General features: G+C 42.7%; 1 protein-coding gene across 6 annotated transcripts in view; it reads right to left on the bottom strand.

The window, feature by feature from the left end:
* Window positions 1-13493, bottom strand: part of STXBP6 (syntaxin binding protein 6) — a 285447-nt gene that overhangs the window by 47411 nt on the left and 224543 nt on the right. For all 6 annotated transcript variants that reach the window (XM_089309370.1, XM_089309371.1, XM_002718111.6 and 3 more), the window contains 2 exons: window positions 7051-7181; window positions 6007-6172 (listed from right to left, as the gene is read on the bottom strand). In XM_089309370.1, the coding sequence (XP_089165496.1) occupies window positions 6007-6172; window positions 7051-7181 (297 nt within the window). The remainder of the gene's footprint in view (window positions 1-6006; window positions 6173-7050; window positions 7182-13493) is intronic.

Here is a 13493-nt window from a genome sequence, read left to right as displayed (position 1 = left end):
AATGGCAAATGTTATAAAATGTTATAGATTTCCTTAACTCATATTAACATACTGGCATTAGATATGATCATATTAATCTTCCCTCTTTTTTTTTTTTATAAGAACCTTATTAGAAAGTACATTTTTTTCCTGTTTGTTTTGTTTTGGTTTTTAAGATTCTTTATCTCACCTAACACATGCCCATGGCTGGGGCATTCTCAAGGTGAAATAGCTGCACATCTCACAGATGGATGACCTTGCATTGTTTGGAAGAAAAGTACAATATAAAGCCACACTTTGATTGCATCTTAAGACTGTTCCACCCCAGGGGAGTTCAGCGCAAAGCCCTTGGGTTTCCTTTAGAATAGCAATCAGCAGGGGCAAATGAGGGCTGGCCTAGAATGAAGGAGATCTCCAGAGTTCTGTGTCCCTGGAACCCCAACAGCACTCAGAAGTCCAGGCTTTCTCCCATCAGCTGGACGACTATGCATAAAAGGGCAGCGCTGATGAAATACCCTTTGCTGCTGATGAAAGTAGAAGGAACTTCAAAACAGCCGGCTTTGTGGAAAAGCAGTCTGCCACTCTCACATTCTGCATACAGCGGACGTTGAAATAAAAGTGTCTAGATGAACAGTTACAGTAAGAGACAGCTCATTTCATCTCGCCCTGATGTGTTTGGCAACTGCTAACCATCCTTTCAAATGCAGTTCAGCCATCAGCTTGCTGCTAGCACAGTGTTTTCTGTGTGTTTATGTCTGATTTCCATCCTAAAGAGAAGGGAAGTCAGCAGATCCACAGCCTGCTGCGTCCCAGACATACAAGCAGCGCTGAGCACAAGCCTGTGGATGAGAAAATGCGCACAACAGGGCTGGAACAATGGTGGGCGGGGCCCCTCCAGAATGACCCATGGGGAGTAAGCGAAGTCTCTACAGGTAACTGAATGAGTTAGGGTGCTTGGGTTCAGAGTTGAAGAACAATGCTTTAGTTTTAACTCACCTCCGAGAATAATTTATAGTAGTATTGAAAATGAAAACAGTTAGCAAGGCACCTACTTTGTGGGTTCTAACAAAGACTGCCAATGTGGATGCACATTTTTATACTGTGCCATACCGAGTGAGCATCTCTAAATCCCAAATCTAAAATCTGAAACATTCCACAATCTGAAAGCTTTTGAGCACTGACCTGATGCCACAAAGTGGAAAATTCCACCCCAGGTCTCAAGGGATGGGTCACAGTGAAACCGCAGGCACACAGTGCACAGTACATTTAGTGTCCCCAGTGGGAAAAGACTCCCCACCCTGTTAGCTGCAACATGCTAACTTTGCTTCATGCAAGAGACTGTTGTATTAAATTACCTTCAGGCTATGTGTATAAGGTGTATATGTAACATAAGTGAACGTCAAGTTTAGACTGGGGTCCCACCCCCAAATTTCTCTTTGGGTATATGCCAACATCCTAAAATCTGAAAAACAAACAAACAAACAAACACAAATCCAAAACAGTGCTGGTCCCAAGCATTTCAGATGAGGGACACTTAACCTGAATTAAGCACATAAATAATAGGCCAGCAGTAACCACTACAAAAAGTCAGCGAAAATAAAATAACAATTTGAGAGCCACGCGGAGTCTGCTCCCATTCTCTTAAGAATATTCAAGTGAGTGCACCAAAGGTCTCCCTTGGGACCCTGACTCACTAGGACATGCAGACTATCTAAGATGACGTGCTCTTTGCTTTGAAGTGAACTAGTCAACAGTAATTCTCTCCTCTGGAATCTAAGGTTTAACACATGTGATTAACTCCTTCAAGGCACCTTGGAAATTCGGATGTGTCATCACATGTATGACATCATCTCTGCTGACACACAGAGGGAATAACAACTCCATCTCAGAAGAACAGGTCTGATCCATACGAAGTTGAGTCACTTGTGATGCGCTGTTCTGTTCAAGCAGTCAGGACAGCCGCCATGCCTCTGCCTTCAACGTCTATAGGCTGCTGGGTAGCTCAAGGACCCAGCAACTAAATGAACAGCTCTGTATTTTTGAAACACGACTGCTGTTAATGAAAGGAAAGAGAGGCAGAGTGGAAGTTAGCTATGAGTTTGGAGACTGCCCTAGCTTGCTGATCCTCCAGCCACCTAGAGAAGAAAAGACAGCCACGAAGATGCTGACAGAGGGTGAGAAGCCAACACTTTTCCTTTTACACTTCCTTAGAGAATCTTGCCTTCTCTCAATGTATGAAGGCCTTGGAGACTTTACAACTATCTTTCCTGGACCCTGACGAAGCATCAGAAGATCAGAGCTCCCCAATCTGTTCTGTAGAGATGAGGAAATAGCGTTTTGGAGGAGAGACTTTCAATGATGCCAAAGAATTCATCTCATTTCTGTTTAACTGACTTCCTCCAAAAGAAAAAGGAAACTATGGCTACATGAGATATATATACAATCCATCAAGAGTAGAAGTGCATGGAATTACAGATATTTAAATGATGAGTTTATGTTGACTTGGCATTGGAGGAAGTGCTGTTCAGTGAGAGTCAGGCACACTGGCTTCCACATCCTCTGATCCTGATAATGACATTCCAGATCTCTGCACCCAAGTTTTCCCAGTGCAGCCACCACATGCACAGTACCTGAGAAGCCCTGTGGCTGGGGTCACATCGTCTTCTCCACACTTTCTAATGAACAACAACAACAAGCAAAATGATTTTAAAGATCCTTGATGACTCTATGGTTCTTGGAAAAAAAAAAAAGCTTGAATTGCTATTGCAATTGTATGCAGCTGAGACATAGGAAAACTGTTAAAACTATTCATACTCTGTTCCTCTCATCCCACCCTCCATTGTTAATTCTCAGAAATGAGCTGGCTAAAATAGGCCCAGCAGTTCCAGTACAATTCCAGGGGGCGCCACACTGAAGCAACATAATGGCATATCCTGGAGCACACTATTCAGAGGCCCTAAGGAAAGGCTTTTAGGGCAGAAGGGGCCTGTCTTGAAATCTTATCTCTCCCACTCACTGTTTGGCCTTTGGCAAGCTATGTAATAATCTCTCCAATCCTGTTTCCTTCTCTGTAAAATAGAGATAATAAACTGTATTTCTAAAGGCTGCTTTAAAAACAAAGTAAGATAACACATGTAAAGAACTTTGTGTAGGGCAGCCCATGAACACCAACATTAGTTCTCTGAAAATCATAGAATTATCAGTTTCACCATACCATAAATAATAATATCTAACATCTATGGCCCATATTATAAGGAGATACCAAAACATATTAAACTGGGAATAGATTTCACCTGCTGACGATGCAGACTACGCCCAAAAGTTAAAGGGGTCTCAACATAATGACTCCAAAACCACATTATTTTTGTCTCAGTACTATCACCAAGGAGACTTCTCAATATGCTAATTCATTAATGTGTGTTGGTACAATTGTTATTAAGGATCAGCAACTGTTTAAATAAGACAGCATTCATTCATGACATACATATTGCTAACAAATTACAACATGATTGATTCATATATGTAGTCCCAGCTATTGCAGGGAAGTGAACCAGCGGATGGAAGATATTTCTCTCTCTCTCTCTTCCCCCAATCCCTGCAACTCTGCCTTTCGAATAAAATACTTAAAAAGAAAAAAAATGCATTTAAAAAAATAAATTATACATGTTAGACTGGAAAGGTTTAGCTATCATCCAGCCTATCTTCCACAGGTTCCACCTGGGAAATACAGAAAATATGAGCGACACTGACAGTCATAAAAGACAAAGCCAATTCTGATCCTGGCTTCATAACTTGTTCTCTCTCTTACTTCAGAAACCAATCTTCAGCTTCACTTATTACATATACCAACAATTTCATATGGACACATGGGTCCTCACCTCAGCTCTGCACAATTTGGGGTTCATGGGCAATGGGAGATGCCTGTAGGATGGGGCCAATGCCTGATGGAAGCAGCTGAGTGGGAAAGAGTGGAGAAGGCTGAGGACATGCACGGAGGTACAGGAAGAACACAATACAGAGGCCGTACGCCATCTTCCAGGCTGGGAGATGGGCAGTGGCTATAAAGGTCTATCAAGGGACCAAATATAGAAGCAGTCTTTGTATCCAGGAAGCAGCAGTGACTAGCACACAGCAGGTGCTTAATTTTTTTTACTGTATGATTGGATGTTAAGAAAACACCTGAAAGAAGTCATGAGAGCTTTAGAGGTAGAAGAGGGGGTACAAGGAAGGAGGAAGAGAAGGGTTAACAAATCTGTCCCCAACTTAGGAGGAAGGGGGTGGCTCGTCTTCATTGCCAGGTCAGTGAATCTGGGGTCTTTTTCTTCCTCCCTCATTTCCATTCTGAGGTGTGCAGTGGTTTCCATGGCACGGGGTCTGCTCTAAGGATGTCTCACTTGGCTCTCAGGGTGGGGCGTGGAAAGAGGGGCAGTTTTTCTCCAAGAGCAACTGAAATGCCAAGTCCATATGTCGCATTATTTTTAGAGTAGATTCAGTGCTTAAGTGCTAGCCATTCAGGCTACTGATGATACAAGGTGATCCTCAGAAAGTTCATGGAAAATAAGTATTTTTTTAAAAAAACTATGCATCAAAATAAACTTAATTTCTTTTTTTTTTTTTTTTTTGAGTTTTCCAACATATGCTTGTATTGGCACCAACAAGGAAAGGTTTCAGAATAGGAACTGAAGAACAAGAAATAAATCTAACCAGGGGTCAGAGTGATGAAGAAGGGAGAGCTGGGGTTCCCTCGCCAATTTCCCACTTCCTGAAAGCATAGTCCTATGCCTGGTGTGTTTCACCCCTCTGCTAAGTCTGTTAAGGCTGGACTTCCAAAGCAGGAATCATGTGAAGAGCATATGTAGTGTAGACATGATAGAATGCTATGTCTCATTATATTTCCTAAATGGGTCAATGTTTGATCAGAATTTTCCTTTAGACACCTACGTTTAATGTTTCTCACTTTCATATCATAGGATACGGCATCTCTGAAAAAATAAGCACTACTCATCACCTCTTCTATTTTTCTAGGACTAAATAAGGAAGCCGTGATAAAAGACTGCATTGATGGCTTAGATCTGTCGAGATTCTTATGACATAAGCAACTTCTCATTTAAGAGTAATACGAGCACTTCAGTGGATGATAACAAAGAATTGGACGGTGACTTCTCCATACAACATGTGGTAGATTAATGGCAAAATGACAGTGTGCAATCATTGCTAGGACAGAACAATGGATTCTGTCCCATGTTCACATGAAAGATGTGTACCACCCAGGAGAAAATGTACTATCTCTCATGTGATCTTCATTTTACATTTCGTTAAGGAAAAGTTGGTACATCTACAAAATTCAAAATCAAGAAAGCATGTCAGTGAAAAGACCAATGATATAAACATATAAACATCCTCCCTAGCTCAGAGTGACTGGCAAGGTTTTTACATTTTTTTGCACAGTTTGAATTCCCTAAAAAGCAATGCTACCTAAAAGAAACGTGTAAGCACCATTTAAATAGTTCTCATTACATTGCCAATGCTGCATTCGCCCCTTAAGGCTGGCTTACAGTACTTATCCTAACTCAGCTTGCATGCCATTCAAGGAATGAATGCTGACCTGTTATTTGAAAGAAAGTGATAGCTTCTTCTGGAATTTGTATAGTACTTGTAAACCATCTTGAGAAATAACAGGTAAAAGCTCCCCTTAATCAGTGTTCCGCGATGAAATTAGAAAAGGTAGTCAAGCAATGAAGCTGAATAGTTTTTCTAATAAAGAGACAGGTTTTTCTCATAGTACCAGTAATCTCGGTTATGGGCTAATTCTTCTAAAAAGTCCAGCTTTTGAATGAGTGCAAAAACCATGCCACTGTGTCTGGATTTAGCACACATGAACTCCTTAGAAAAGTTCTCATGCTGGCTAGCTCTGAGTATATTGATTGCTTTTTTTTTTTTGTCTTTACTTAGGCTATTGAACAACTAACATTTTACGTAAAAGTATAAGGGAACAGAGTGATGGAAGTCATACAAATGTCTGCTTACCTCCCATAATTTTTGATTGACAGTTAATAAACTCCGGCTTCCTGTCTGTGAGGTACCTCTGGCAGGTGTGGTGGAGGATCTGGAAGAAGGTGCATTTTTCTGAGGCTGTGCTGGCGACCCACTGGTCAAAAGTATTTTCAAACAACAAATCAAACTCTGCAGAATCCTGGAAAAGACAATGAAATTAGTGATCTCAGTCTATAAGAACTGTTGCTTCCAGCTTACCAATGCTAGAATACTGATAAAAGTTAAAACGAAGACTATGGTCCCAGCACAAGGTTCATATTTACTACGACTCACATGTGTAGACAGTCCACATTTCTCTGTTTATTAACCAAATCCCAGATAATACAGAATCTGCAGACGTCCCTCTAGAGCAAATATAGAAACTGAGCTAATCTAACTATACACTAACATATCACAATTCAGACCATATATTGTTTTTCCAATTATTTGGGAAAGGAGTCCTTCAGCAATATTCTGTACTAATTTTTTCCCTAAACTTAGGCAGGGAAATAGTCTCCTTTATTATTTTAATATATCCTACATTTTATTATCCTTCACTACTGATGTTTTGAGTGCTGTGTGTGGGTGAGCAAAGGAGCTGTCATTTTGATAACTACACCATAACGTGTTTTATTAAATCAATGGAATCATAATATACAGTTTCTAAGTTGCCTCTCATTTGATTTGGGGTAAATAAATCGAGTCATTGGTGATGTCAGGAGCTAAACGAAGCTTTGATGAGCACGGTTTCCTCATATTGATAACTGTGGATATGATCATCTGAACTCTGCCCTTTGCTGATAAACATGACTAGAAGTAGCACTCCAATATACGTCACCATAGGTTTCTTCATCAAACATGGTGAAAAGATTTGTAATTTCCCATAAGAAAGGAACAGGCATCAGAAAGTTTTAGTCACCTAATTGACATAGAGAAACTGCCCTGATAGGAATGATTCCGTCACCACCCCTTCCAAGGTCAATCAGAGAACCAGCTTGTGAGAAGAAGGCCTTGCTCAGCGTCGGACCATTCACTCACCCGGTTAGGATCGATTCCATTAACCTGGCGAAGCTGCTCGAGCATCCACTGCGACCTCCGAACAAACGACGTGGAGCCTTCAAACTGTTTGACCTTCGTGATGGACGCCTGTGTGGGTTTCTTGTTTGTCACTGCCAAGAGAAGACCAGTTGGATAAGTGGGTCTGCAGACTGGGCTTGTTTTCCCACTCAGTGTTGCCTTTGCATGCACCTACTATGCATATGCACAATGACGGACAGACAGGGAGGGAGAGACTACCAGTGAAGAGGCCTGCCTCAGGTTAGGAGAGAAGGCAAAAGACACAGAAGTTATAATCTCCTCTCAAGCAGTCCGCAATATGATTAAAATTGTAAAAGCTGCTTCATTTATGTCTTCATCGTTTAAACTGAAAATAAGTCAATCACCCCTAGTGCGTTTAATGAAGGCTACAGATGTACAATTACAGCTTGTAGAGCAAGAAGCATTAGGTAGGGTGCACTGGGAAAGGCTGATTTTTAAAGGAAGTGAAGGTTACTGGCTCCCCCGGGGAACTACAACACTTATTTCTAGTTCTACAGCCCAGCATAAACATGGCCCACTTCAGTGATAAGGAATGCCACCTCAGCGACCACGTCCCCATCCAAAAAATAATAAAATAAAAGAAGAAAGAGGAGGAGGAGGAGGAGTATTTGATTTTATAATATCGTTTTTTTAAAAGATCTATTTGCATCTGATCATGATTCGAAGGAGGAGGAAGGAGGAAGGAGGGAAGGGAGGAGGGGGAAGGGAGGAGAGGGAGGGGAGGTGGAGAAGGAGGAAGAGAAGAACTATTTGGCTTTATCTAGTTTTGTATCTATTTGCATCTGATCACGACTCTAACATTCAGGCACACAGCATCACACATGAATTCCTGAGGTCACCCCAGCTGCAGGGCCAGCCTTGGTCGCTTCTTCCCCAGCAAGATGACAGCATCTCCTCTCAGCCGGGTGCCCAGCACCTGGCACCGGAACAGCACCCTGAATATTCATACATCTGTTGACTTTGTGATTTAGAGACTGAAGGTGGGAGTGGGTAACTAAGGATCTTCAAAGGCTTTCCTAAAAGCTCCCTCCGAGCCCCGGTGCAGGAATCACTACGATTAGGTAGGTATAATGCTGTAAAGGAAGTAGGCAAAGCGGAAAGCACCATTGGCTATAATGGATTTGACCCTAGTCACTGACTTGCAGAACACTCAGCAACCATGGCATCTTTCTTTGTTTTAAATAATCCCATGGCTTCCCTGTTTCCCAATAACTATGCAGATGTCAATCAGTGGCAAAAAGAGTTCTTGAGGGACAAGAAGCACCTGCGCAATCATAGTTGGTCGTAAGAAGTTGCTATGGTTCATGCATTCCACACTCTACTGCAGTCTCAGCGTCTTGGGCCATTGCTGTGGGAGAGACTGCTGTGGGCCCTACAGTCTCAACACTGGAGTCTGTCTTCATAGCTTCAATACACTCTCCCTTTGCTCCTAGCCAGAACTGAACAAACTTTTTTTTTTTTTTTAACTTCAAATGATACTTTGGTTTATTGGCCATTATTTCAGTTATATTTGGTTAAAAGCTTCTGAACATTTCACACCAATTATATTTGCTTTCATGGTTAAAAGCCATCATTCCCTTAACACCCATGATCAGAGGAAATTTTATAGTCTTCTATTCACAAATGGCCTTTCTTCCCCTAACTAAATTCAGGCAACATTATCAGTCTGCCCAAGGTTTTGCTCATCCACTTAATTTGTTTTTTATTTTTTCTGTCTCCAATGACACAAATGGGAGACCTAATAGATTTCCCTGATGGTTGTGCCTTGCACTTGCACTGTAATGTTAAAGGAAACGACGCACCTGGAATATATGCAGCTCCTAAAAATGTGCTTAAAAGATTAAAGAATACTTTTCAATAACAGGAAAACATGGGTTCCTGTATTAGACACACACCCCTAAATGCACAAAGAGGATTTCCTCCTTTGTTTATGTAAATCAGATGGCACTCAAGCATCCTGGGAAATATGAAGGCCTTCCTTCTGCCTTGACAGTTGTTAGGAGCTTCTGTTTTCACCACTGGCCCGTTTGTTTCCAGTAGTTTACAGCATTATAAAATCTCAAACACAATGTGTGCTACTGGTATGTTTAGGACTCACAGTTCAGGAAGGTGAATTCCATTGGGACTTTGTCACTGAGATGAGGTGGGCAGGAACCCCACCCACAATGATAAATGTCCCCAACAGTGTCACCTTGCAGGGCAGTCACAAAAATGGAGGCAGTTACGACTCTATCCGTTCTTTTTCTCCCCCTATTAGTTTATTCTTTGCCCAGTTCTTGGAGTCTGGCTAGTTTTTCTGGGCACTGAGCCCAGTTGGTTTAATTTCTGTTTATTGTTATTAATTATAACATCGCAATTTCTATTTTGAAGCAGGTGCTTTAAAATGATATGATTATATACACATTACATTATACAGAGTTAAGTAAAAACTTTCCCCTTTTGAAATCAAAATACTTGTGCAAATATACAATTGCCAGACTTTTTCGGTATCACACTAGAAGGGACCACGTTTTAACTCCTTCCTTGTTTTGGTGTTTTTCAAGGTGTGTGGCTGACAAAAACTAAATCAGTCATCAAATTCCAGATGTCTAGTGAAAAAAGCATGATTTACCGTCCCCTTCCAAAGCAAAGCTTTAATAACACACTCTGGAAAATGCAAACAAATTACCTGGATCGACAATATAAAAAAGACCAAAGAAACATATCATGCTATATATCCAATCACTCTCACGCTATACCCCAATTCCATTATTTTCAATAATTGTATTTATTTTCAACTTCCTATTTATTATTTTCAGAAGACATATTTTACATTTACATTGTATCAAAAGCGTAATGCTCTACTGTATAAGGAGCTGGCACTGGGGTGGTTGTGTTACGCTTTCCACATCACGAGGAAAGGGTATCACTCTCAGGGTAGTACAGACCGCTCACAATCAGCCTTTCCCCCCGCGTCTCCACTCCGTCTGCTCATCAGTGCCCTCATCCACCCGAACTGTGTGAATCAGACCTCTGGAGAGTATGGCTCTGGCACCCACATTTTAAATCTTCCCAGGTATTTCTTTTTTTTTTTTTTTGGACAGGCAGAGTGGACAGTGAGAGAGAGAGAGAGAGAAAGAAAGGTCTTCCTTTTGCCGTTGGTTCAACCCCCAATGGCCAGCGCACCGCGCTGATCCGAAGCCAGGAGCCAGGTGCTTCTCCTGGTCTCCCATGCGGGTGCAGGGCCCAAGCACCTGGCCCATCCTCCACTGCATTCCTTGGCCACAGCAGAGAGCTGGCCTGGAAGAGGGGCAACCGGGACAGAACCGGCACCCCAGCCGGGACTAGAACCCAGTGTGCTGGCGCTGCAGGCAGAGGATTAGCCTAGTGAGCTGCAGCGCTGGCCCATCTTCCCAAGTAATTCTGAGGCAGGCAGACTACTGAGAAGCACTGAATGTGATTTCATTCATTCACTCATTCATTCATTCATTCATTCAACAAATACAAAACATTTATTAGATGGCAGACACAGAATACATCCTTTGGCAATTCAAAGACTGAATAAGATACAATTCTGAGTCAAGAATTTGGTTGAGGAGGCCAGCTCTCTGCTGTGGCCAGGGAATGCAGTGGAGGATGGCCCAAGTGCTTGGGCCCTGCACCCCATGGGAGACCAGGAGAAGCACCTGGCTCCTGCCTTCAGATCAGCGCAGTGCGCTGGCTGCAGCGCACCAGCCGTGGCGGCCATTGGAGTGTGAACCAACGGCAAAAGGAAGGCCTTTCTCTCTGTCTCTCTCTCTCACTATCCACTCTGCCTGTCAAAAAAAAAAAAAAAAAAAAAAAAAAAAAAAAAGAATTTGGTTGAGGAGGAAGGTAAGAAAGATGCAGAAGTGCATTAGGGGATACTGGGAAGGTAAATGACACCTGAGTTGGCCCACGCCTTGGGGGCAGGGTGCCTTAAGGACCAAAGTGGAGCTGGGGAGTCAGGGAGGCTTCCTGAAGCAGCCGCATCTCAGGCAATACGCCATGACTGCCCCCAAGCTGGCTTCTCTGACCGGCTTGTCCATGGGACTGAACTATCTTTAAGAAAACTTCCTGCAAGTCCCTTACCATGACCCACAATGACCTGAAAGACCTCACCCTTGAGGACTCCCTCATCCCATCTCCCATTTTGTCCACTAAAATTTTTGTTCCTGGGAAACACCAATCTCTTTCTACTTCTTTGCACCTGCTGTCCTCACTGCAGAAATGTTATTTCCCTTATTTCCCCATGATTGTCTCTTGCATACTACCCAGATTCTAGCTTATATGTCCACTTCACAGAAAAACACATCTATGATCAATTTATCCAAGTAGGTCCCCTTCATTTTTTTTTTTCCACTGAATTCTGTTAATTTAAAAAACAGGTCTATTTCAAGCCTGGATAAAATATTCAACGTTTGCCTCTATGAAACATTTATGGAAAGCAACAGCCAGACTACTATCATGTCCACTTAGTCCTCAAATACGTAAGATGTGGATTCTTCCCCACATGGATCGTCTAAGCTGCCACCTATATGTTATAAATTTTTTCTAGTAACAATGCAAATGACTTTTATAGTATCCTGAGGTATTGTTTCCTTAACAGTTCCTTTTTGATAAACTCACTTTTCACTTACATAAATTAATAAATTATAAGAATAATTTATTAATAAATTAATAAATTTAAAAACCAGATACGTTATATAAAGTCACAAATGGATATACAGCTTTATCTTCCTTAAACAGAAAATAGTGTAAATAAAGAAATCATAAATACTATTAATTTCAAACTAGAGAGGGGTTGGCATTTGAAGTCTACTCTTGGGTAAAATGGGTGATTGGCAAATGGAAATAGGGATTAAAGACTATTACAACATAGATACTCTAAAAGATATAGCTAAAAACCTTAACAGGAGGGTCAGGAGGGTGAGGAGGGTGAGGAGGGTGAGGAGGGTGAGGAGGGGGAGGAGGGTGAGGAGGGGGATGAGGGTGATGAGGGGGATGAGGGTGATGAGGGTGATGAGGGTGATGAGGGTGACGAGCACTTGGCACAGCAGTTAAGATGCTGCTTGGGCCACCTGCATCCCATATTGGAATTCCTGGTTCAGGTGCTGCTCCGCTTCCAATTCTAACTTCCTGTTAGTGCACACCCTGCAGACAACAACTGATGGCTCAAGTACTTGGGTCCCTGCCACCAGTGTGGAAGATATGAATTGAGTTCTGGACTCTGAGCTTCAGCCTGGCCTTGCCCTAGCAGTGGAAGGCAGTTAGGGGTTGAACCAGCAGATGGCAGATCTACTGCTCTGTCCCTGTCTCCACCTCTCTGCTTTTCCAATAAAATAAAGAATAAAAAAAAATTACTGGAAAAAAAGTCCTCACTTAACTGGAAATAGCTATTCTAGGACCCCTGCATGTACCTGTCGCTCCCCCACTCACAGAGGAACGACACTGGACCCTGTGCTGTTCTCTTTCCCCGGCCCTTCCCGGGTTTGCTGCCGCTCTCCCTCGCCTCCGTGGAGGGGCGGCACCCCTGCCGCTTCCCCGCTTCTGCAGAGGAGTGGCACACCGCCGGCCGGCTCTCTCAGGGGTTCCTCAGATGTTCCTGGTGCATGTTGTCTCTCTCCTCCTTTATAGTCCTCTTCCACCAATCCCAACTCTCCTGGCGTTCTCTCCCCACGCACTGAGCATGCTGCTCTCCTCCAATCAGGGGCAGGATCAACTCCTGCAGCTTGTTAGTTGAATTGGTGAGGCAGCTGTGTGGAAGTTGTTTATTCCCTCTCAGCGCCATATGGTGGGAGATCAGATGCATAGAATTAGTCTTAGCAGTTGCAGTAATTTAGTCTAGTCTCGGTTGCTCCCCACAGTACCCACTGGGACTCACTCAGTAAGTCTGGATAGTATTCAAGCCTCTGCTTCTCCCTCTCTCACTCCCAGTGCCTACTGTTTGCTGTGCTGGTATCAGAGGCAGGCAGAAGCGTGGAGGCAACCAAATCCAAATTGTTTTCCTGTTATTCCTGAACAAATGAAAAGGGATCTGTGGCTTCATGCCTCATCTTTTAAGCCTCTGAGAGCACAGGAGATCACTGATAGGACATCTCAGCTGTAGTTAGGAAGCAGTGATGCTCCCAGGGAGCTGTCATGCCCCGAATGTCACCACCATTACTCAAGAGGTGTAACAGCTCCATCTCATGAATTAAAGAGGCCTTTCAGAAAGATGGCTCCTGTACGAGATGTTTAACAAGGATAAACCAGACACCTAATTACTCCAAAAAGTAGAGACTACTGGTCTTGCTTGTACCCTATTGGAAAATTGCAAGGTATGACATAATCATTTCAAACCTGGTCTTATAGCAAGTCAGGCAAATAGAGTTTGTGGAGGAGCA

This window comes from Oryctolagus cuniculus, chromosome 12 (genome assembly GCF_051225735.1).
Source record: "Oryctolagus cuniculus isolate XC-2025 breed Fujian yellow rabbit chromosome 12, ASM5122573v1, whole genome shotgun sequence".
Lineage (NCBI taxonomy): Eukaryota > Metazoa > Chordata > Mammalia > Lagomorpha > Leporidae > Oryctolagus > Oryctolagus cuniculus.
The sequence above is the reverse complement of the archived record's forward strand: the minus strand, read 5'-3'. Positions and strand labels throughout refer to the sequence as shown.